The sequence below is a fragment of the Danio rerio genome, chromosome 21 (genome assembly GCF_049306965.1).
Source record: "Danio rerio strain Tuebingen ecotype United States chromosome 21, GRCz12tu, whole genome shotgun sequence".
NCBI lineage: Eukaryota > Metazoa > Chordata > Actinopteri > Cypriniformes > Danionidae > Danio > Danio rerio.
In genome coordinates, this window is record NC_133196.1 from 23,489,681 (window position 1) to 23,515,415 (window position 25,735).

Sequence of the window (25,735 nt, forward strand, 5' to 3'; positions counted from 1 at the left end):
AGTTTGAGAAACACTGGTGTGGGGTTGATATTTCCAGAAGAAAGCTGGTTAAAGTTCAGAAAAGCAAGTGGATGTGTAAATGAAGTGCTTTGCGGTGGTTGGATAAGCTATAATGACATTGTTTATCACTGTAATCCAGGTGCACCTCCAAGGATTAACAGGAAATGTCCAATTTGACCACTACGGCCGCAGAGTCAACTACACTATGGATGTTTTTGAATTAAAAAGTAACGGCCCCAGAAGGGTAAGTTGTCATTCTTTTCTAAAATATAGAAGAATTGACTCCAGAGCTTGTTTTTTTATATATATAATTTGTTATTATTATTAATATTATTATTATTATTATTAATAATAATAATAATAATTATTATTAATAATAATAATAATTTTTTTTTTCGTAACATATAAATTTGGGTGTACTAGTGTTTGGACCGTTATCGTAAATTGTTTTGGTAGATAAACTCCAGACTTGGCTTCAGTTCTGACTAATCTAATTTACAGTATTATGCACAAATATAATATTGTGTAGATTCCTATTAAAAATAAGAATTTAAATGAGAAATTTGTGAGGGGTGTACTTATATATGGTAAAAACTGTATGCTTCCACCAATGTCGAGAGCACATTGCACACTTGCTATACAGTATATGCTGTATATAAACATTTACTTTTGTAAAATAATTCAAAATAGAGAAATAAATAAAAAAATGTACAGTTTGGTGTTTGCAAGTGCTGCTAAAGTGAAGATTTATGGCCAAAAGCAGGAGAAAAAAAAGCTCATTTTGAAACAAAAACCCCGTTTAATTTTTTTTATTTTATGTATTATAATTAAAATCAACTGGCACAAATTGATAAAGTGCAACAAAATAACATAAAAAGCCTTATTTGGATGTTTTCTTAATAATAATTCAGTATTTAATGAAAAGATCTCAAAATTGAAATCCGTATAATAAAATAAGTTTTTGCCAGTGTCTTACCCTAAAAAAAATCCCAGTCAAGTTTTTCCTGTTTGTGTTTTTATTCAGAGAAAGTGTAATTATGGTTTGCTTTCTGTCTGTCTCATCTGTCGAGCATCATTTCAGTGTAATTCATTGTGTTTTGCGATGTGCTTAACGCTCTGTGCTTCACTTGATGCAGCTGTTTCTGCGAGATCAATCCCAGGAGACCCTGATGAGTCTTTATTATTTTATAGTCAGCATTTTCTTTTTGAACAATCTTTTACAGTACTTCACCGCATGCTCATTTCATGCATATATGCATCTCTTAACTTGGTGAAAATCGTGTTTTACAGCCATTTTAGATGACTTATAAGCCTGTATGCATCATTAAGGCTCTTGTAAATCATGGATGATGATTTTCATAGAAATGGACATTATTCTGCTCTGGATCTCCCACACAGTGTTTCCTGTCACCGTGCTCTGTTTTCTGCCCACGTCTGTATGACGGAGCGAGTAGGCTTTTTTTTTTTATGACCGTCTTGGCCCTGTGGGAATACTGTGTGGAAATTAAATGAATTATTCTGTATTATATTTAGTTAAATAACTGTCTCAGTGTTGGTGACGTTAAAGGGAGTTAGGCTATCATAGTTGAAGAAAAACTTAAATCATTGAACTAAAGTAATTTTTGTTCCTTTGGAATGAAATAAAAGATAACTAAGGATTAATACATGCAATCTAAAAATTATGTTTGCTGTTTGTTCAAACTACTTAAAATAAGCTGAAATAACACAATCCTTGTTTTTGTTTTCCAGACAAATTAATTGTTTGTTGTTTAATTCACTTATATTTGTGAAATCTAATAAGCTTACTTAAATCCTTTATGTTGTCGCAACACAAATCAATTGTGTGGAACCTATTTTCTACAATGTGTATATATATATATATATATATATATATATATATATATATATATATATATATATATATATATATATATATATATATAAATGTAAATTATTTTACATAAAGATGTGTATCATTTTCATTTAGTTAACACTTAAACTAAAATAAAAATGTAAACTAAACAGACCCGTTAAGAAAAATAATTACTAAAAATGGACAGAAAATAAATTCATGGAACTTAAGTCATTTTTGTACCTTTGGAATGAAATAAAAGTTAATTAAAAGGATTACTACAAATATTTTAACATGTTAATATTTTTTATATGAAGATTCGTATCATTTTTATTAATTTAATACTAAAACTAAAATAAAAATTGAAATTACTGTAAATGAAAAATATTTACTAAAAATGAAAATGGCAAATATGAAATAAAACCATTTCAAATTATTAATAGTATAGAATAATATTATTCATTTCATACAAATATATAGACAAATAAAAAAAACAACTATTAAAACACTACATTAAAGCTGAAAAACAAAGAAAAGCCCTAATAGAAAATAATAAATTCAACTGTTTACACTGGAAATGTACAAGTTTTCATAGTGTGACCTTTATCTATTAAGACTTTTATTTTATTTTATAAATTAAACTTTTATGAAATTTATCAAAAATGTTATATTATTGTTATGCACTTAATACTATAATAATATTAATGTTAATTCATTAATTAAAACCTACTAACTGCATTAATTAACATGTTATTTTTCTAATGTGCTGTAAATAGATGGAATTCAATTACAGTGGTCCCTCGTTAATAACGGGAGGTACATTCTTATAAATAACACACAATAGGTAATATCCGCAAAGTTGTCAGCTTAATTTTTCACTATTATTATAGCTGTTTAAAGAGCCACTATCATACATTAAAAAGGGTCATATTTTGATTTTAAGGGGCTCCAACAACAGCCTAATATGCATGCAAGGTCAAAAAAAAAAACACATTCATTGTCTTACAATGTGTATTTATTTTTACCTAATTATCCCAGTGACTCCCATATAAATCGTTCAGCGATTATATTTGTTCCCAAACCTCTCCTTAGTGCGTAGCTAATCTGCGCTGATAAGATTGATGACTGCCTGTTGCGATTGGTCGAAAGCGTTCAGCATGAGTGAAATGCCCAGCACGGCTTATCAACAATATTGAAGTAGTCAGAGTGCAGAGTGTATGTGTGATCATACCTGCCAACACTCCTGTTTTTCCCAGGAGTTTCCTGTTATTCATCCCATAAAACTTCCGTAATTTCAACCACCCCCACCCCCTGGTCCTCAGCATTTTGGTACGATCTGTGAAACCCCCGGGTCGCCAACAATGGCATAGGATCCGATCACAGTGGCCGCCCAAAACACACTTCGCAGTAGTTAACTTACTAACACCACAGTACACAGTACCCAGTTCTCAACAGTGTTAGTCAGACACCTCACCCCCAAACCTAACCACACTACATGGAAGGTTATTTTCAAAAACCCATAATAAGGGGCTCTTTAAGTCTGTAAAACCCTTCACTACATTATTTTCTCAAATAAGCAATAACATTTTCACACTTTTCTCTCTTATTTAAACACTCTCGTAAGTTCTGCCTTCCTTTAGCATATCCCGAAGTCCAACTTTTTGTGCAATGGCTAGCATCTTCCTCTGCCTTTTGGGTGGTACCGTGGGTGCCTTTGATGATGCAGAATGTTTCGTCGACATTGTGGGGTTTGTTGGGGAGAAAACTTGCTAACATACAGTACAGTACAGTACTTCAGGGTCACACTGCTAGCAATCGATGATTTATGTCAATTTGGCAAGCTGAAAGTATTCTGTACTGTACAACAGACACGGCACGGAAGAGATTGATTGACAATGGTCTACAGCCAATCAGGAAGCAGAACACAATGCGCTGTAAAAAAGCATGTCAAATTGCACAAAAAAAAAATCTGCGAGACCGCTAAAGGTGAAATCTGTTATGACGAGGGACCACTGTAAATTGTAACTGAATTGTGTAAGATGTAATACAGAACAGCTTGGAAATAATACACCAAGGTCAGCCTTGAATGGTCTGGTGGTTTTAGCATCAGATCTCTGTATGTACCATAAAGTCTGCTGTCACACACCTTCTTCTGGAGTTATGAGGAGCCTCTGCTTTATGGAGTGTTGAGCAGGGCACCGGGGGAAAGACTGATGGGCACAGGAACGAGCCGCCAGCGGTTGACACTCATTTATCAGGCGGTCGTGAGCCCCGCTTGAGGCTCTTCCTTCTGCCGTTCAGCTGGGTCCTGTAAGGACACGGGCACACACAGGCTGTCTGACTGTTATTCACCCCACAGCCAAAAACATACATGCAGAGATGCCGAAACAACAACATTCATCTTTAGGGTCTTCATGAACACTTTACAAACAATACATTTATTTTGAAAATACTCTCAGTTTGGGGTCTGTACGATTTTAAAAGTTTCTTCTGCTCACCATAGATGGGCTTTTTTTTTTTCATATTTTATGATATGTTCTATATTATGCTGCTTCAACACAATCTACATTGTGAATGTGATATAGAAATAATGATTAGTTGATTTTTTTTTGATAGAATGTTACAAAAATATAAGATTCATTTGATATATTTACTCACAACTATGGACAAAATTTAAAAACCACTTTGGAAATTCTTAGTTTGTTTTCTAAATTCTACACTTTGTTCGAGTAAACTAATTTTGTAAAGTGAAACTTTTTGCAATATAAAATAAAAATTTATGTTAAAATGTGCCATGTTTTTAGATTCATTTGTGGCTATTTTTAGACAGCACAATACAAATGTTAATTTAAGAAATCAGTATTTGGTGGAAAAAATCACTCATTTACATTTCATTGGGGGAAAATTTATAGTATTTAAATTTTAAATTTTGAATAAATGTTATCAGACATTTATAGAATAAAAAACTCTCAAACCCTTAGATACTAATTCCAGAATATCCAGAGAAGCTAAAAGTTTTCATGTCATCTCCTATTTCTTTAATATATTGCAATATTGTAATTGAATGAAATGATTTCTTGATTTTTCCTCATTTCTGTTTTTCTTTTCTTTTAACTTTACCAATCCCAAAGTTTTGAACAATGCTATACTTTAAAATGGCCTTAAACATATTTCACTTCAAAATAAATGACATGTTGTTCCAAACCCAGTTGACTTAATTTCTTTGGTAAAGAAACAAATATATTTTAAATGTATTTTTTCAAGCTGTTATTTTCAGACCCCATTGACTATTAATCTGCAGATCAGTTGTCAAAGGATTATAATTTTTCTTAATTGCTTTGGTACATTTTTCATAACAGTCTTAACATTCTCTAAACTGTGAGTGCAAATGTCAAAACTGTTTGCTGGAACTTCAGAACTTTATTGCATGTCTGCAAAATGTAGTTACTCCCCAAAACATTTAATGCATGCTTCAAAACCTAGTTATTGTGTCAGTAATTTGGCCAAGACCACCAAAACATAAAGTGTATTTGTCATTGTGTGAGCCACACTGCTCAAAATGATTAGTTGGTTATTCACCATGACAATCATGGAAAATTAAGATTTTAAAAATCTGATATTTGTTGAGAAGAATAAATAGTACATAGGAAAAAAATAAATGAACATTTGTATTTATACAGCACATTTATTTATGTACAAATGTATTACATGCAAAGTGCAGTCTTGCTTGTCCAATTGCTGTATTGTATATTTCATGTTGTGATATGGCCAAAGCACCCTGCAGCCCAAGACCATTTACTCACAGAAGCTAAGCAGGGCTGTGCCTGGTCAGTACCTGGATGGGGGACCACATAGGAAAACTATGTTGCTTTTGGAAGTGGTGTTAGTGAGGCAAGCAGGGGGGTGCTCAACTTGGGATCTGTTAATTCCTAATGCCCCATTGAAGTAAATGGGTCACTATATTGTCAGTGAGTGCCGTCTTTCGGATAATATGTTAAACCGAAGTCCTGACTCTCTGTGGTCTTAAAAATCCCATTGCATTTTTCGTAAAGAGTAAGGGTGTAACCCCGGTGTCCAGGCTAAATTCCCTCTCAGCTCTTAACCACCATGGCCTCCCAATCATCCCCATCCGCTGAATTGGCTTTAATCAGCCTATAGCTGGTGTATGGTGAGCGCACTGGCGCCGTTGTGCTATGGCCGCTTTCGCATCATCCAAGTGGATGCTGCACGCTGGTGGTGGTGTTGAGAGATATCCTCATGATTGAAGCACTGTATGGCCATACACAATGAATGGTCATACACAATAAATGCACTATATGGCCATACACAATAAATGCGCTGGATGGCCATACACAATAAATGCGCTATATAAATACACATTACATTACATATTTCTTAGAAATGATAAGAATTAGAAATGAGGTATTAAATGAGTTATTAAAACTATTATGTTTAGAAATGTGTTGAAAAAAATCTCTTAGACAGAAATTGGGGGAAAAAACAGGTGCTAATAATTCAGGGGGGCTAATAATTCTGACTTCAACTGTATATGCATGTTACCAAACTTGACTGATAAATAGATAACGCAAATTGTATTGCAACTAGAGGTCATTTACCAATTTAGCAAGCATTACAAAAAATGGCAATACAAATACAAATGTTTGGTAATTGAATAAAGTTTTTCTTGATTGCTTTGATCCAGCCGTAAACTAAAACTCCACATTTTCAAAACAGTTAACACTCAGGCCTAAACAGCGAACTCATGGTCAAAATGACATATTTTGCTTGCAAAAAGCACATACCGTTTTAAATGTGCAACAAAAGTTAGTTTTACCTTCAAACAACACAACTTGCAAACAAGTATATGAGCTTTTTCAATCAATCATTACACAATGGACAATAAAACACAAAATACAGAACTCAGTGTGAATCAGTGTACTATTGCTTGCCATTGTAGCCTATTGCCAATGCCATTTGTTGTCTTTCTATTTGGGCTGTCAAATTTGCCTTTTTGCGAAGAATTGGATCCAGAACTGTGGCTGAAATCTGAAATGCTTAAAAAAAACAGACAAAAAGTAATAAAATAGTGTAAATATTAGAGAAAACACATGTAAACCAATATACAGTCAAATCTATTGGGAGTATAGGACATAGCCACTATTTACCTTCTCCATCCATGCTGGCACAGAACACAGACCTTCCACTGTATAATATTTGATGTTTTCAGACTGATTGCTAATTAAAGATTTGTGTGAAGGAGTGTCAAACCGGTGCTTCAGTGAATTCATACTGATCTTGGTAGTTTTGTTAGGAATAGATGGTTTCTATTTGGTTACCATAGCTTAAACAATAGAGTTTGGACTGCTTGAATGACATCCGTGTTAACTGTTTTAAAAAATGGTGGGGAAAATGTGTCAACACAATGTGAAAGGGTTTACACATATGCAAGACATGTCTTCTGCTTTGCTGGGATAGTGATAATGAAAATGAAGTGGAACCTAGTTTAACTTTAACCAGGTTAAAGCAAACAAGAAAAACTGTAAATTGATTTGAGTTTGGTGGCACAATAAAAAATTATTGAGAAGTTGTGAAGAGTTTGACAGTTTAAATGAGAATCGGCTCATCGGTTTTGATCAACAGCGCCATACACAGTTAGTTTTTATCCAAACTACAGACAGTTGTACTTACTGTTTGCAGACATGTGCCAAAGCATTTGCAATTTACCTAAATCAATAGGACTTGCCACTCTGAAGTAAACAATAAGCTAATTGTCCAGAAATCTAAACTTATTGTTTTGAAAATTAAAAATTTAAATCGAGAATTGAGCCAAAGCATTTGAGGAAAAACTATAATAGTTTAGCCCAACTTAGTCATCACATTATTTACACACATTTACATACACTTACCCATATGGAAATGCTTGCATGTGTTCAATTGCTCTCAGTTGGGTCTGGATTCTCATTCTCACGCTTGTCCCGTCTCCAGATCGGATACTGGAACGATGCTGATAAACTGGTTCTGACCCAGGATCACGCCTTGCTTCCCAACGAAACGTCTGGCATGGAGAATCGAACCGTAATTGTGACGACTATCATGGTGAGTAGCAGCCTTTCCTGACACACTTTTTAACAATAACACAACCTGTGGTGTTTGTCCTTCATCTGAAAGCTTCCATTTGCCAAGAGCTCCTCTCATACACATGGCGGGGGAAAAAATATGCACATTTCGCAGTGAATTTCTTCATAACATGCACACACACAAAGATACAGATCTGCAAATGCTGCAGAAAAATCTCAAAAGCTGATCCGTGCTGTTCATCAAAGCACTCTTTTTTTTCTTTCCTCTGTACGACCTGTCAATCATACTGCTGTCCATTCAGATAAACGTAATGCTCTTTTATGTGTGTTAAATAGCATCTCTCAACAGTGCTGTGTAAATGTGTGCTGCCATGGCATTGTGAATAAGCCGTGTGCATCATCTGCCTTCCTCACGTGTACTGTCCCCCCCCCCAAAAAAAAAGTGACCCGTCTTGGACTCGTCTCTATGTTGTTTTGCTCATTAAACACTGCATGACTGGGAAACATTCTGTATTAGGAGAGAGTGTCTTCCATGTATATACAGGGGACATTGAGAAACATATTTGCTAAATGCTAAGGTTTTGGAGTGTCGCAGCTGAAGCCAAATCCTCCTCTTTTCAGCCGCTGGTGAGGAACCCCTTATTAAGAAACTGAGCAGCCAACGGAAGAGCTCACTGAAGCGCGGACAGACAGAGAGACAAATCAGAACTGAGGGCAAAAACATGGAAACCGCTACCTGAGCCTAAATGAATGCCACAATGAGAAATGGAGCCGTCGCAGAGACAAAGACAAGCTCTAATAAGCAGCTCGATCATGAGTGGAGAAGACCTGTAGGGATGCAGGATTGGAAAACTGGATGGATTCATGGAAGTCTTTTTTTTTAGCATTTATATCACATGTGCTGAAATAGAAGGGCAAGGTTTTTACAGCATGCTGAATTTGAATATGGCATATTGTATATGAAATCATGATTGCTGTTTATTGCGTTCATTATGATGTCTCCATTAAGATATCGTGGACATTCTTTGAAATACAAGTTTTCTAGTATGCACTCTTAAAAATAAGGTTCTTTATTAGCACCAATAGTTCCATTTACAGTTGAAGTCAGAATTATTAACACTCCAGAATTATTAGCCCCCCTGTTTATTTTTTCCCCAGTTTCTGTTTAACGGAGAGAAGAATTTTTCGACACATTTCTAAACATAATAGTTTTAATAACTCATTTCTAACTGGTTTATTTTATCTTTGCCATGATGGCAGTAAATAATATTTGACTAGATATGTTTCAAGACACTTCTTTATGGCTTAAAGGGGCTAATAATTTTGTCCTTAAAACTGTTTTTTTAAAAATTAAAAACTGCTTTTATTCTAGCCGAAATAAATCAAATAAGACTTTTTCTAGAAGAAAAAATATCATCAGACATACTGTGAAAATGTCCTTGTTATGTTAAACATTATTTGGGAAATATTTAAAAAAGACAAAAAAAATCAAAGGGAGTTTAACAATTCTGATTCCAACTGTAGAAAGGGATAGTTCATCCGAAAATGAAAAATTACCCATTATTTGCTAACTTTCAAGTGGTTACAAACCTTTGAGTTTTTTTTTTTTGTTGAACATTTAAGATATTTAAAAAAAAAGCTGGAAACCTGTAACCATTGACTTTCATAGTAGAAAAAAAACAAATATCATGGAATTCATTAGTTACTGTAGAAATTTCCATCTGTCTTTAAAATGTTCAATGAGTTCAATGAAAGAAAGTCAAACAAGTTTGCAACCAGTAAAAGGTGAGAAAATGATGGCAGAATTTTCAATTTCGTGTGAACTATCCCTTTGCCACCCATTTGTTTTACAGTGGAAATATGTTCTTTAGACTATTAAAATGTTGTTTATACTAAGAAAAAGATAATACTTTTATGAACTGATCAATGAATGGTTCAACAAAAGTGCACACAAAGCACCTCTAGTCATTTCTATGGCATCTCTGTGGGACAAAAATAGTTAAGTTTAAAAGTGTACTTTACATTACATTTACAATAGCAGCAGAATTTAAAGGGTCCATTAAAATTGATTCTTGTTTTCTTCCAAACCTTTATGACTCTCTTCTGTGGAGCACAAAAGATGTTTTTAAGAATGTTCACAATGCTTATTTTCTATATATTGCTGAAAAATATAAAAGCAGACTTAGCAGTGTACTTAAAATTTTATATTGTCAGAGAAATAAATGTAGCTTGGTCAGTATTCACTTTCATTGTGTGGAATAAAGAAAGTTGAATATACTTTGGAGATAAATAGGGAACAAAGACTACTAAAGCACCGTGAACATTTAATAAAAGCAGTCCAAAATAATTATAATGGCAAATAAAACCATAGAATGACATTTGACTTGATATATGTTCACAACTATTGTGTGTTAAAGAAAAGCCAAGCATGCAAAGAAGGTGAATGTGCATTAGAGAACGAAAAAACATTTAGAAAGTATCATAAAAGAAGACCAAAAATATTTTTTCTCTATTTCAACTTCTGAAATGCCACAGAATAAAATTGAACTTGGTCTCCACTCCCAACTTATTTCAATGTAGATAATTACAATAAAGGTGAGTGATGACTAAAGAAAGTCTAAAAAAGTGTTATAAAAAAAACATAATAAAACGGTTTAAAGTTTGAGCAAAATTCACTTTCAATGTACAAAAAGGAGCTGCTTGATTATTATGGCAAACTGTCTCTTTTTGTATTCCAATGAATTAAAGTAAGTAATGGCTAGGAAACTGTGAAACTATAAACAGATTTATAGCCCACCATTTAGTCTATTTATTTACTTGTTTGTAAATTTATATTTATTGAGTTTTTAAATTAATTTCAGTGATATTATTGACTAAGATGAAAATGTTCATTTGATTTATTTAGAATACAGTTTGTAAAGTAATATTATCTGTCTTGTAGCAGATATATTATAAAAGACACTTGTTTTGTGTACCAAATAAGTGTATCTAATCGGATTTGCATTGTAAACATTAAATAAAAGTAAAGAAATTATTATTTTTTATTTCATATATTAAGTTTTTAGTTATGATACTCCCAAAATCATTTCACACAAATTTACAGATGGTTTACAAAATTCTTCACATAAATAACAAAAAAAAGTCTACAGGTTGTGTCTGGTTCTAGTCATGGGTTTTGAATCTCATATGACATTTAGATCGTTTCCATTTTAAGATGAATAATCGCTTTAGGTTTCTAAGTAGTGAGTGATAAAGAATTGATGTGGTCTTTGTAAGAACATGATTTTGCATGACTGCCTCATGACGCAAGAATAGAGATCACCCGCGCTCGAGGCGTTACCTGCTACAAACACTACATCCTTTTATTTCCATTTTTACCTGTAGAAAAACACTGCCCAGGAACATCGCGCTGCCCTGAGCTTGTGAAAAAAGATTGGAGGAGAAGGCTGCATTCTCATACATCAAACAAATTTGAGATGAAACGGATCTTCCGTTGACATTCAGTGCGGAGAGCTCTATTTGCTGTGTGTGAAATATTTAATTCTCCCTACTGGGCTTTCTGCCTTTCATCATTTTAGCCTAGCCATATGGCTTAGGAAATATTTGTAAAAGGAAAGCAAGTTTTCAGGATTTTTATGTAAATGCTCTGCCGGCTGCTTGCAAGTAAACATTTTTATTTGCTGCTGTACGGCACCTGTATTGTGTTAGATATTGTTTGTTGTGACGGTACATCATGCTGATGACTAAAATGACCGTTTGTGTTTGCGGTGTGGGTTTTTCTGAGCTACTTTTTGCTTCTGAACTGTAGCACCAATGTGCTTTAGCCATAATGTGCTGTTTGGCTTGCAAAGCAATTTAAATAAATTGTGGAGATGAATTTTATGAGTCAGTTATTATTGCTTTGAAACATGTACAATACACAATGCACGTTTTGGGTGCTTTAATGCTTGTATGAACCATTTATTTGATTATTTAAAAACCCTTCAAAAATGTGTTTCTTATTTTCTTAAAAAAAAATTATGTCTGGTTTCTAGTCCAAATATCTAAAAATAATTAAATCCAAAAGCATTTTCTAGAAAAACAAATAGAGTGTCTTGTTAAGGAATAATATGTCAAAATTAGGCTAGTTTTGTCTTAAAACAAGCTAAATAGTCTGCCAATGGGTTATGCAAAATATTCTTATGTCAAAATGGAAAAACAAGATTATTTGGCAGATTATTTTGCTTGTTTTAATGGGAAAACTGACTTAATTTTGAAATTATTTTTGAAAACGAGACAATATTTTTTGTCAAGAAAATGCTTCTTGATTTAAGAATTCCTAGATATTTGGACTAGTAGTGAGACTAAAATCTTTTTTGTATTGAAAGGTTTTTATGTGGCTAGCATCTTGTTAGCACATGCAAACTTAATGAACTTTATAGGTCAGTTTACATTGCTTTGAAGCATGTACAATACACAATGCACGTTTTGGGTGCTTTAATGCTTGCATGAACCGTTTGTTTGACAATTAAAACACTCCAAATATGCTATTATTTTTTTGTCTGGTTTCTAGTCCAAATATCCAAAAATCTTAAATCAGCATTTTCTAGACAAACAAATAGAGTGTCTTGTTTTAAGGAATAAATATGTCAAAACTAGGCAGGTTTTTCTTTAAAACAAGCTAAATAATCTGCCAATAGGGTATTCAAAATATTCTTATGTCAAAATGAAAAACAAGATTATTGGGCAGATTATTTAGCTTGTTTTAAGTGAAAAACTCACTTAATTTGACATACTCTCTGAAAACGAGACAATATTTTTTGCTTGTCTAGAAAATGCTTCTTGATTTAAGAATTCCTAGATATTTGGACTAGTAGTGAGACAAAAAAACTTTTTTGCAGTGAAAGGTCTTTATAGGGCTAGCATTTGATCAGCACATGCAAACCTAATGAATTTTATATGGTAGTTTTTATTGCTTTGAAACGTACAACACACAATGCACGTTTTGGGTGCTTTAATGCTTGTATTAACCCTTTGTTTGATAATTCAAAAGCTGCAAAAATTATTTTCTTACATTTTTTTGTTGTTGTTGTTGTCTGATTTTTAGTCTAAATATCTAAAAATGATTAAATCTGGAAGCATTTTATTAACAAACTAAATATTGTCTTGTTTTAAGGAATAATATGTCAAAATTAGGCTAGTTTTTCCTTGAAACAAGCTAAATATTCTGTCAAAGTATTCTTCTGTCAAATAGAAAAAAAGCTAAATTATTTGGCAGATTATTTTGCTTGTTACTCACTTAATTTTGATATATTATTTCTGAAAACGTGACTATTTTTTGCTTGTCTTTTGCTTGAAAATTCCTAGATATTTGGACTAGAAATAAGATATAAACTCTAAGTAAGAAAAGCCTTTTTTGCAGCGAAAGGTTTCTACTGTATATGGCTAGCATTTGATTAGCACATGCAAACCTAATGACTGTAATTATCTTTTTATGCCTATGTGACATTTCAATACTTGTATGAACCCTTTGTCATGGTTTCATAAAGCCTTTGTGATACTTTAAATGTGCTTGATAATACTTAAAGGAATGTGAGGACATGTTGACTTATGTTAAAGGGAAAAAATGATATTTTCATTGTTTCTTTATGGCTTTAATTATCTTTATATGATTTATGGGATATTTCAATACTTGTATAAACCCTTTGTTATGGTTCCATACAGCCTTTGTGAAATTTTAAAAGGGTTTGATAATACTTTATTGAGGAATATGAGGACATGTTGACTTTTATGTAAAAAAACTATATTTATTTTCATTGTTTTCTTATGGCTAGCATTTGATAAGCACACGCAAACCTATAATGACTGTAATTATCTTTATATGCCTTATGTGATATTTCAATACTTGTATGAACCCTTTGTTATGGTTTCATAAAGCCTTTGGGATATTTTAAAAGTGTTTGATAATACTTTATTAGGGAATGTGAGGACATATTGACTTATGTTAAAGAAAAAACTATATTTTCATTGTTTCTTTATGGCTAACATTTGATTAGTACATGAGAACATAAAGACTGTAATTTATGTTCATTAAGATCTAAAAAGCAGCTTTGTTCGTCTATACCTTCACAATAAGTCATATTTGAAATGTATAGCAGGTTTACAACCACTTTGAACATGTTTGTTTTGTTTAGAAGTGTGACATGCTGCCCATTGAAAGTGCTCTGTTTTGTTCATTTAGGAAGGGCCGTATGTAATGCTGAAGAAAAACTGGGAAATGTACGAGGGGAATGAGCAATATGAGGGATACTGTGTGGATTTGGCATCTGAAATTGCCAAACACATCGGTTTCAAGTATAAGATCTCCATCGTGCCTGATGGAAAGTACGGAGCTCGAGACCCAGAGACTAAGATCTGGAACGGGATGGTCGGGGAGCTGGTGTACGGGGTAAAGCATTTTCCTTTTTTGCAATTGTCTGACATTAGCATTAGATTTATAAATGACATTTGATTGTTTGATGGACATGCTTAATATTGGCTGTTTTGCCATTCATTTCTTGTTTTAATGCTTTCCTAAAATTTTTCCTAAAATCTCCCGTAATTTAAAATGTTTGAGGTCAGTGTGATTGATTGATTGATTGATTAAGATATTTATACGATAATTCAGCAATAATTATTTGTTTTATTTTAACAAAAGTAAAGCCACCTTTCCAATGCACATGACAAACGACAAGCGTTAGACCGGAAGTCATTCATTTCCAATGCAGAGGAGTCCGGGAGCTGCGTGGAGCTCCGATCATCTCCGTATGCTGAAAATTCTGATCCGATTTGAGCTGCGACTCAAAATAAAAATAAAATATTAATAAAATAAAATATTAATTCTAGAAATAAAATAACTCCCGCGACTAGACCGTATGCGACTGGACGACCGGATGTGATGTATTCCAGTGTTGTCTTAGCAGGTCTGTGCGCACGAGATGAGTAATAGGAGTTTTCCGTAATTTTTTAAAATCAGAACAAAGTCTATATTAAAAAAAATTATATTCATAAATAAGTAATAATAATATTCTTTTTAATCTTGTCTCCACATTCCCTCCAAAACTTTTAGCAGTCTATGATGAGTTTCCAGTAATCATAAATTCATTCATTCGTTCAGCCATGGTGAACACACGTAGAAAAAATGCTCTTGCATTTGCACTCTTATTTCGCACACCAACACGAGAATCAGCTTCCCATTGTGCATGACAAAACTGAATATTCAGTGCGACTGCCACAAGGGGGCTTATTCTGACAGTCGTGTCGGAATGTATTGTGCAGCGGAAATGCTGCTTAATAGTTATTCATAACAACAGATACACTGTTTAAATTAAATGTTACTTTAAATTAAGTATAGAACTTTCACAATGAAAATCCCCCCAAAATTATTTTAATATCGTTCAAACATATTTTATATGTTTGCTGAGCAGCAGATCATAATATTAGAATGATTTCTGGAGGATCATGTGACACTGAACACGGAAAATTGAGCTTTGTGTTTTAAAATACAGTTTAGAAACAAATCAAGAGATCTGTTGTTATCTCTGAATTTACTGTGTCTGTTAGGTATGGGTTTGAGTAAAAAATTAGCAGTTGTTGTTTTATCTGCAAAAGTCTGATGGTATTTCTTCCAAATTTAATTACATAATTATAATAAACTGAGAAAGTTGTCTCCTCATTTCTGCCATATCTGTATATTAAAATACAAATGTTTTAATTAAAAAATGGGTAAGACTTTATTAAGGTACAAATCTAGTTATTAATAAACCATTAACTATTACTTCTGACTCAGTAAAATTCTAATTTGCTCCTTATTAATTGTAATGGTAGTAGGTAATAATTAAAGTAGTTAAATAATTAAAGTACAGCAGGATAAGAGATGTACAATAAGATCATACAGAAAATGTACTTTCCTATTCTAATAATATGCAGGGAATTAAACCACTAGTTAAAGAGGATAGTTCACCCAAAAATTTTAATTACCTCATCATTTACTCTCTCTCGTGTGGTTTTAAACATTTACAGTATGAGTGTCTTTCTTCTGATATTTTAAAGAATGCTGTTGCTGCACCTATTGACTTCCAGAGAAGGAAATAAACAAGTACTATGGAAGTCAATGGGTCCCAGCATCCAGCATTTTTCAAAATATCTTCTTCTTTGTTCAAAAAAAGAAAAAAAAAGTGAACTTTGGTGAACTATCTCTTCAATAGTGAGAATTATTACTTTAACAAAAAAATGTATCAAACAAATGTAATATTATTTCACAATTATATATGTATGATGTATATGTGAGAATAAATTGTCAGCTTTCACTGAAAACTTTAAGTTGTTTCTGGTGGAGAAAAAAGAAAGAAAAAGAAAGACAAGAACCTTTAAGAGGCTTTAGACGTTTATTAATGACCGCTGCTTACAGCCAGTGTCATTTTGTAGATTTTGCTGAGCACTAGAAAACACACAAGCCAAAGTTTTGCTTTCCTCTTGAAAGTGTCGACCAGTTATGAGAAACTTTAATTTCTTTTTTGGATTAGTCGTGCACAGCCCTGCTGAGGCCTAAAGTGTCACTAAGTCACCAACAATAATCTAGTTTTTGGATTTACCGTGCAGCAAAACGTGCAGCCTGACTTTAGACTCTACAGTCTGCTTTGTGCTGTAAGCATCTTTTTTTTTTTTTGCATTGATTAGTTTATCCCTCTCCACCAAACACAACCTCAGTATTAAGCCTTTTGGATTAACTTCTTGGATTTTTTGGCATTAATATGCAAAGCCTTGTTCAATTAAAGAAGTTGTACAATATGATGTGAGGAGAAGTAGGAATCAGCAGATTGTGCTTTGTTATGTTTCTCTTTTCATTCTCCTCTTAGTACAGCATTAAAATAACTGAAAATGTGAAGATATGAAATGCCAGCAAATATTTACTGTATAAACCCAGCTAAGTCATTATGTATGTTTTGCTTTTAAACAAGTTTGCATAGCTAACTCTCGTGTGATTAAATATCAAGATTGATACGAAGCACACTTTTTTTTCCAGAGAGAGGAAATTGCTGTGGCCCCATTGACAATCAGGTCACATTTTACAATAAAATTTCCTTACTCCATTTTAGTTCATTTGTTTATTAACATAAACTAATAATGAAAAATACTTGTACAGCATTTTTTAATCATAGTAAAATCCAAATTCATGCCTATTAGACCGTTGTTATTGCAAATTACTACACTGCTGTCTGTAATACTTGATTCTAATTGGTCAAACATTCCAAGGTATGCTATTCCCAGATAACAGCCGCTGAAACTAACAGCACAGGCTCATCCAGGTACTTCAAATTATCTTAACCGTCAATAAATATCTATACTTATATACTAGTCTGTCCTGCCACTGTTTTTGACTTTTTGGCTCCATCATGTAACCAAAAATGTGTAGGTTAGTGTATGCTCCACTCAGCTGTTTTCATTTCTGTCAGGTTTGTGTTTATTTAAAGAACTATTACAAGTCTGAACAATGTTTTGTGTTTAATTTTTACGTTGTTGTATTAAGTAGCCTTGTAGTAAGTGGGGTAAAGTAAATTTAGGTGGTTGTTATTGAAGAATAAAGCACACTAACCACTCTACACTGTCTATCTTTTATTTCTAGAAAGCGGAAATCGCTGTGGCCCCATTGACTATAACTTTGGTCCGGGAGGAGGTTATTGACTTCTCGAAACCCTTCATGAGCTTGGGCATCTCCATCATGATCAAGAAGCCTCAAAAGTCCAAGCCGGGTGTCTTCTCCTTCCTGGACCCACTGGCCTACGAGATCTGGATGTGCATCGTGTTCGCCTATATAGGCGTGAGCGTGGTGCTCTTCCTGGTCAGCCGCTTCAGCCCGTATGAGTGGCACACCGAGGAGCCCGAAGAGGGCACTGACGGTCTGCCCAGCGACCAGCCCCCCAATGAGTTCGGGATCTTCAACAGTCTCTGGTTCTCACTCGGTGCCTTCATGCAGCAGGGGTGCGACATCTCGCCCAGGTAAGCCGACTCTTCTTGCGAGTAAAAACATTGAAATTAAAACCATTTCTCATATATGGTAATGTCTGATAGCTGAAGTAGTCATTGCTGTAGTTTCCATAGTGATTTGATGAAGTGTTTTGCCTGAGTCTGAATTAAAAAGCAGCCAAGTGGGAGAATTTGCATTAAAACTCACTGTTTATTCATTATGTCTGCTTTGAGTCTTTGGGAGAGGGGAACAGTCAGTCACAGTCATCACTAAGTACATTTACATGCACTCTTATAAACATTTAAAACTAAAAAATAAATACACAAAAAAGTTTTAAATCATTTAAATACTTTTTTCTACTATATATATATATATATATATATATATATATATATATATATATATATATATATATATATATATATATATATATATATATATATATATTAGGGGTGTAACGATACACTCAGCTCACGATACGATGTGTATCACGATATAATGTTCACGATTCGATATGTATCACGATATTTGGAATAAAAATTGAAAATTAAACTGAAATGCAAATTTTACCAAGTAAACTATTTTTTATGTATTTCTTTTGTTTCAACTTGTTAAACTAAACCTTCTTTAAGAAAATAAATTAAACAGGCCTGTCTCTGGAAAATAAAACATTTTAAAAACTTCTTTAAAAATATTATTGAAATGACAGAGACAAAATTAAGGAACAATTTAAGTAAAGGTGCAAAAAAAAAAAGCTTTCTATTCAATTGAATTTAACAGTAAGAGCTTAAGGCTTTGCTTGGTCACTTGCGTTTTTTGTGTGTGCAAAAAAAATCCACATTTCCAGGTAATCAGCAGTTCTATAAGATAATCCTGAACTGATGTGTATCTGTCTGAGAGGTTTTTATGGATGGCTGTCTTCATGTTGGGCATAATGAGTGACAGGGTGGCCGTCTTTTTATTACACAGGACAGTCGTGACTCTTTTCAGCAGTTTAGGCAGGTTTACTATTTCTTCGGCGTCGCTGATGTCGGCGCTATCAAGTGTATCATGTTGACGTGCATTTTTGTGTACCTCTGTACTCAAAAGAGTTCATGCTCGTCGTAATCATAACTCTAAAATGCGATATGATTGTTTAAATAATGTGTACGTTTTCAGTTTCATTTCCACTGCTAAGTGCTGTTCATACTTTCCACGCGGCTCCTGAACGATCACTCTGTTCCACAAACTGAATGTTGTTTACTACTTTATTAGTCACAACCTGCAGGTTCTGTTCACTGAAGCAGACGCGCGCGTATGGCAAGCAGTTTTAGCATTTAAACCTTTGTTCTGACTATCCATAAATATATTTAATTCATATTTAATTAATTAATTTAGAGATATCTCTAATTACAATTGTGACTAGTCAAAACTCATTTAGAGATATCTGCAAATATTTTTCAATGGAAGTCAATGGAGGAATGACTAGTCATAATATATTTGCAGATATCTCTAATCTGATTTCGTACTAGTACAATTGTAATTGCAGATATCTCTAATTGTCATTCTGACTAGTCGAATTATAATTCGTCTGATTTTGACAGACGTCTGATTTTGAGAGGATGGGCCATCCTCTATTTCAGCTCCACTCATCTTGGTCTGCTAACATTACTGCTGCTGCAATCTGAACTCGCGTGCGACAGCAGGTGGAACGTAGCTCTCGTGCTAACAGCTCAACTAATAAGAGAAAACGGACGTTGTATCGTAATGAAATCGTCATAACGCCCTGATGCATATTGTGACATTTTTGCATCGCAATAAATCGTACAGCGATAAATCATTACACCCCTAATATATATATATATATATATATATATATATATACATATATATATATATATATATATATATATATACATATATATATATATATATATATATATATATATATATATATATATATATATATATATATATATATTCTCAGTGACTTTTGAGTTTTACAGTATTACAAAAACTTTGTAAGCCCAACGCAATCTTAACCAATCCTGGTACTCTTCAAAAATAGTAATGGTATTAATCAAAGCATAATATCATTTTTTAGTTATACTGTACTATACTATTATACAATCATAATAGGAATACTATTATAACTTAACTATAAGTAAAGGGTAAAATAAATATATATCAACAAATATTAAAGTACATGTTTATAAAGAAGACAAATTTGATACAGTAACAAAAGTAGTGTGACATCTATTACTATCCTAGCATGGGATCTGTTTATATGTGAGGTTGAGAGAATATACTGTATGATGTTATTTAGAGAAAAAAAATCCATTTAAACACAAATTTGAGGAAGCGGAACATATATAAAGTAAACATATGTTTAATAATAAATGTATGTATAAAAATTAAAGCTAAAAAGATTTAATTTTACATTGTTTTTTTTTTTACTAGTTTGCTTAGCATGCAGTTTTTTAAATTAAAATAAAAAAAATTGAACAGACTTTGGACAGTAGCATACACTATGTATTTGATGATATTTTTGATTACATTTTTAGAACACAACCAGAGGTTGACCAATGTGCTGCACAATACTGTACACATCACAACAAAGAAAAATGTTAAATTATAGCTAAAACAAACAATTTTCATTGATAAAATGCCAAATCAAAGAGGTAAGTTTTCAACCTAGATTTAAAAATAGACAGAGATTAAACAGATCTAATCCAGAGAGAGCAGAGCATTCCACAACCTAGGACCAACTACTGCGAAAGCACGGTCACCTCTACATTTCAGCCTCGACTTACGCCCCCATTTACACATAAGTTAGAGACCTAAAAATTAAGAGAAGTGACTCAGTGCATAGTCAACCAGTGCAAAGAGCGTAAAACTGGTGTAATGTGGTCGTGTTTTTTGGTACCTGTTAAAAGCCTTGCAGCAGCATTTTGAACTAATTGTAAACGTGATAAGGTTGTCTGACTAATCCCAAAGTGAAGTAAGTTACAATAGAAACCATAAAAAATAGTTTAGGATTTTTTTTTTTTAAAAAAACACTTTTTAGTAGATTAAATATACGTGATGTTTTTGTATCAGTACATGATATAATGATAGCTTCTTCACAAAAGACTGCAAAATCTAGGTAAAGTGACCTTCCGATTAGATTTGAAATGAATGTGTATGTGTTTATGTCCTTAAAGACAGCAGAGACCAAAATCATTCAAACACACAAACAACTCAACTTAATGGAGCGCATGTGAGTGTACTTACTGATATGATCATATTCCATGTATATGTACAATAGCTAGCATCAGTTTTAAAGTGACATTTCACCCAAAAATAAATAAGGTCATTCTATCCGCTTTAAAAAGAGATTTTAAAGAAACATTCTTATTCTTTACTCTGTTTAAGAGGGTTTAACACACTTAAAAATAAAGGTTCTTTATTTGCATCAGTGTTTCCATGAAAAGCCATTTATAATGCAGCACCTTTTAATTCCCCATAAGACTCAAATCTCAAATCTGAAGACAATAAATTAAAACCTAAAGAAAATAAATATATTTTTAATAACTCTTTACTTAAAGTTTCTTTGAATATTTGAAAATGGCTCTACTATGGCGTTGCTGCAAAAACAATGTTTTGGAGAATTTATTTTGAAGTGTGAACTCTGTTTTTGGACCCTACTGATGTTGAAAAGTCTTAATTTTTGGGCAAATTATCCCTTGAACATATTTTACTCTGTATTTAAAACATTCCCCTTGTCTCACCTGTTCTACGGTAAGTAACTGAAATGTCACCCCACTTTGCACCCTGATGGATTTGGCCGTCATTGAAGTCAGTGTGGGGTCCTGGGTTCCCATGGACCAGTTCGATCAGTCATCCCTTCATTTCTCTGTGCCTCTAATGTCCGCACATGTCCGTCCGTCCTGCCGGCTAAATGTGAAATCTCACCGGAAATGTGGCAGTCATTCATCAGTTTGTTTTTGTGATTTGTCTCCTTCGCCTGCGGGGATTAACATCAGGCTCTCGCTCACTCACCTCCTCTTTTCTCTGTGTAATACACACCTGCATGACCACGATAGAGCTCTTTAAGAAGTGTTATCAAGAGAAGAGAAGAAAAAAAAAAACAGGCTTTATTTTTCAGCCCCCACCAGATAAGAAATCACTCATGACAGGCCAAGAGGAAGAGAAGAGCGGTAAAAAGCACAGCTCTTGGAGGAAAACAGCAGGTACTTAGAGAGCCGTCAAAACCATAGCGTCTATCGCTTCTGCTCTATAGGCTGTGAATCGCAGCGCTGTAGAGGACCTATGGTTTCCATTTAGGTCTTATAAGTATCATGCACTTCATCTTTTTTTGCATATAACTAATAAAGATTCATGAGTTGGATTGGAGCCAATGGTAAACGCCGGGAGGAAAAAAAGCACTTCCATTCATTTTCTTTTGTCCATGCCATTAATTCTCTTTAGTCAGCATGTGCCTTTAGCTCAGTGTTCTTGATTTAGACGAGATGACGCAGTTGCTCAGCAGCGTTACTCGGGTGTTGGTACTTGTCCTTTCCTCCTCCTCACTGTCTGATAGCCTACTGGTTATTCAAATGTGCAGATTTGCTTTCTTTTTCATGTGCACTTGATAGTTTTATGCATATTTAATACATGAAGTGTGTTGTCTTTTTCAGTACTTTCTTAATCTTATATAGCAATTCTGCCCATTTTTTTTACTTTTATTTATTTGATTCAATTTTTAGGGATATTTTTAACCCTCTTTTTATATAGCATAGTAGAGCCAAAATCATTAGTCAGAGGATGGATTATAACGTATGAAAGCCGTTTTCAAATCGTGGTCTGGTAACTTTCCAGGCTGTTTGTGTTTGAGAGAAAATAAAAATATTCAGCTATTTGCATTTAGTGCATTGTAATAGTAAGAAATCAAAAAACGAATATGCATGTACACTACTGGTCCAAAGTTTGGGGTCAGTTTTTTTTCATGTTTTTTTTTTTAAGAAAATTATCAAGGCTTATCAAGGCAGCATTTATTAAATGTAAAAAAATAAATAAATTGTTAAATTTTTATTACAATTTTAAATAACTGCTTGCTTATTTTATGTAGTTTCAAATGGAAATATTACTCCAGTGATTATTGCTTTTATTACTATTACCATTAATAATATTATTATTATTAATAATAATAATAATAATAAAAATTATAATAGCAGTAATTAATTTTATAGTGATTTCTGAAGGATCATGTGACTAAAGACTGGAGTAAAGAAGCTAAAAAATCTTCCTTAAAATCGCTGAAATAAATTATTAAATGAAATGATTAACTACTTTTGAACAGTTATTTTATAGCGCAAAAACATTTCACAATTTTAAACTTTGTACTGTAGTTTTGATTAAATAAATGCAGCCTCGGTGAGCAGGAGAAGCTTATTTTAAAACACTTAAATCAAACTGACCCCAAACTTTTGACCGGTTGTGTAGTTTGTGAAACTTGTCTGTTTTATTAAACTGTACAAAATATTTATACAAGGAAATCAGGTCAATTTGCAATAAGGTATCAATAGTTACTGTAAGTTGTTTTTACAAACATGAGGTAATATTGAACAATATGTATAAAGAGTTTATTAATAATTCACTAATGCATTATTAAAATCCATATTTATGCTTGTTAAATAAGGGATAAAGCACATACAGATGGTTGTTATCACAGAATAAAATCTGACAGGCTCATCATATTGAACAAGCCTAAAGTGCTTTATTCTGAGAAAACAACTATCCGGATGAACTTTATTCCACTTATCACAATGCTATTTGCCCCAAATTGTATCCTATTATTACTTTTTGTAATTATAAGATACAAAACATAACTTCTCATGATAGCTTTGAAACTAATTCACAATACGAGCATACGCACATGAGTTTGCTCTTAAACCCCTTCTTCTGTTAGTAAACTTCTGTTAGTAAGTTCTAAATCGGCGTCCGCGTTAGTAATTTGCATAATACACGCCCAAACTACCTTCATATAAGGTATTTTCACAAGGGCTTTCTACAAAGTAGTGCTTGTGCTGTGACAGATAAGTACAGCACCAAAACATCAAGAAAAATAATTTTAAAATGGCACCTATTTGACTCCTTTTTCACGATTTAAGATAAATCTTTTGTGTCTCCAGAATGTGTCTGCAAAGTTTCAGCTCCGATTATTTATTATACCTTTCAGAAGTTTGTAATTTTCTGCTCTAAACACAATGTTACTCTTTTAGTTACCTGTGCCCTAATGCTAGTTTTCCCCGCCCTCCATTGACATGTACCTTTCAAAGTGTGCCTCAATCTCCGCCTCGGCAGCGTCAGATAAACAGCACAGTGACTGACATGAAGGAAGCAGATCTCACGTAAGGTTTGTGAGAAATACTACAGTAAGAACTTAGACACACACACACATCAAGCGTGTTTAACTTTGCAAGACATGTGACAGGATACACAATAATATCCACTGCTGTATGAATATCCATTATGTTAATATACAAAATAAACCTAAATTAACTTGTAAAACTCATTCTTGATCACATTTGTTGATTTGTCACATATGTTACTATGGAGAATGTTAATATGAGGCAGTCAATTCGGTAGGTGGGGAAACTGCACTTCTACGTCACGTTGTGGTGGGCCTCAAAATGGGAGGGATTTGAATCCTATTTTAATGTCAGGAAATTTAAAAAAAAAGACTTAATATGTTTCTATCACCCCAATATGACTGTGGACACACTATACCTGCACACAGTTCTGTCCAAACAGCTTACAAAAGATAATTTTCATCATAGGTGCCCATAAAGCATCACCTGTAGTTAAATAGATCAACTGTGCAGAAAAAGCATCACACATCACTTAAGTCTTTGACATCACATGCTGCAGTACCAAGACTGTTGATACAGTGGTTGCCTAGTGACATAAGCGTGCAGCACTCTAAAGTCCACAAAAACACAGTGTAGTACACCTCAGGTTTTAGAACTGAAAAGTAAGTTAACAGTGATTGTCCACTAAAGTCAGTGAGCAACCATTTGTCGTTTTCAGCAAATATATCTGTGCACTCTCTAAAGATGTGCTCTCTCCTTAGAGCATGTGCCAAAATGTCTTGAAGCAGAACCAAGTGTGCCATGCCTCTAAACGCTATGTGAGACACAATATTATCGCTGTTTATATAAGATAGATCAGGTGGTTTGTTTTTTTTATCTTTATTATACATTATATATTAAAATAAAATAATATCATATTTATATCAATAGACATCTAATTATTCAGTTATACATACATTATACATTTTTGATGTCTAGTTGCATTTCCCTCAACCTCTAAATAGCATATCTGATTTCTAAAAATATGTTATACAGTATGTTATACGTTCTTTATATATCCTTGAAAGGCCTCAGGCATACATGATTATTGTGTATGTGGTTATTCTTGATTTTCTTCGTATATTTAGAATACATTTTAGAATGGAAGATTTGGATGATTCACAATTTATTCATAAAAATGTCTTTGCACAGAATTTGTGTGTACAAATGTTAAGGGAATAAGACTTACTGTATTGTTCTAAAATGTGAAGCTGATAGAGCCAAAATAACTGAATATATAACAATACACAATATAACATACACATATACACATATACACAATAACATATACACTGATGGTCAAGATGAAGTACCCGGATGAGGGATGTTATTAGTTTCAGCGGTTGTTGTCTGGCAATAACATACCTTGGAATGTCGTGACTGATCAGAATTTAAAAAATGGAGCTGTGTAATAACATGAGTTATTATTACAGTGTGAGTTAACGTGAAC

General features: G+C 33.2%; 1 protein-coding gene across 10 annotated transcripts in view; it reads left to right on the forward strand.

Annotated features, from left to right (window-relative positions):
• gria4b (glutamate receptor, ionotropic, AMPA 4b) overlaps positions 1–25,735 on the forward strand; it is a 177,795-nt gene that overhangs the window by 124,143 nt on the left and 27,917 nt on the right. For 9 of the 10 annotated variants that reach the window (XR_012396477.1, XR_012396478.1, NM_212752.2 and 6 more), the window contains exons 8-11: positions 140–244; positions 7,838–7,948; positions 14,150–14,356; positions 17,573–17,946. Coding sequence is in view for 8 of the 10 variants with exons in the window: in NM_212752.2 (NP_997917.2) it covers positions 140–244; positions 7,838–7,948; positions 14,150–14,356; positions 17,573–17,946 (797 nt within the window). In the remaining 2 variants the exon portion in view is untranslated. Of the gene's footprint in view, positions 1–139; positions 245–7,837; positions 7,949–8,550; positions 11,807–14,149; positions 14,357–17,572; positions 17,947–25,735 lie in introns of those variants that run through there. The other variant, XM_021468775.3, reaches the window with a different exon arrangement.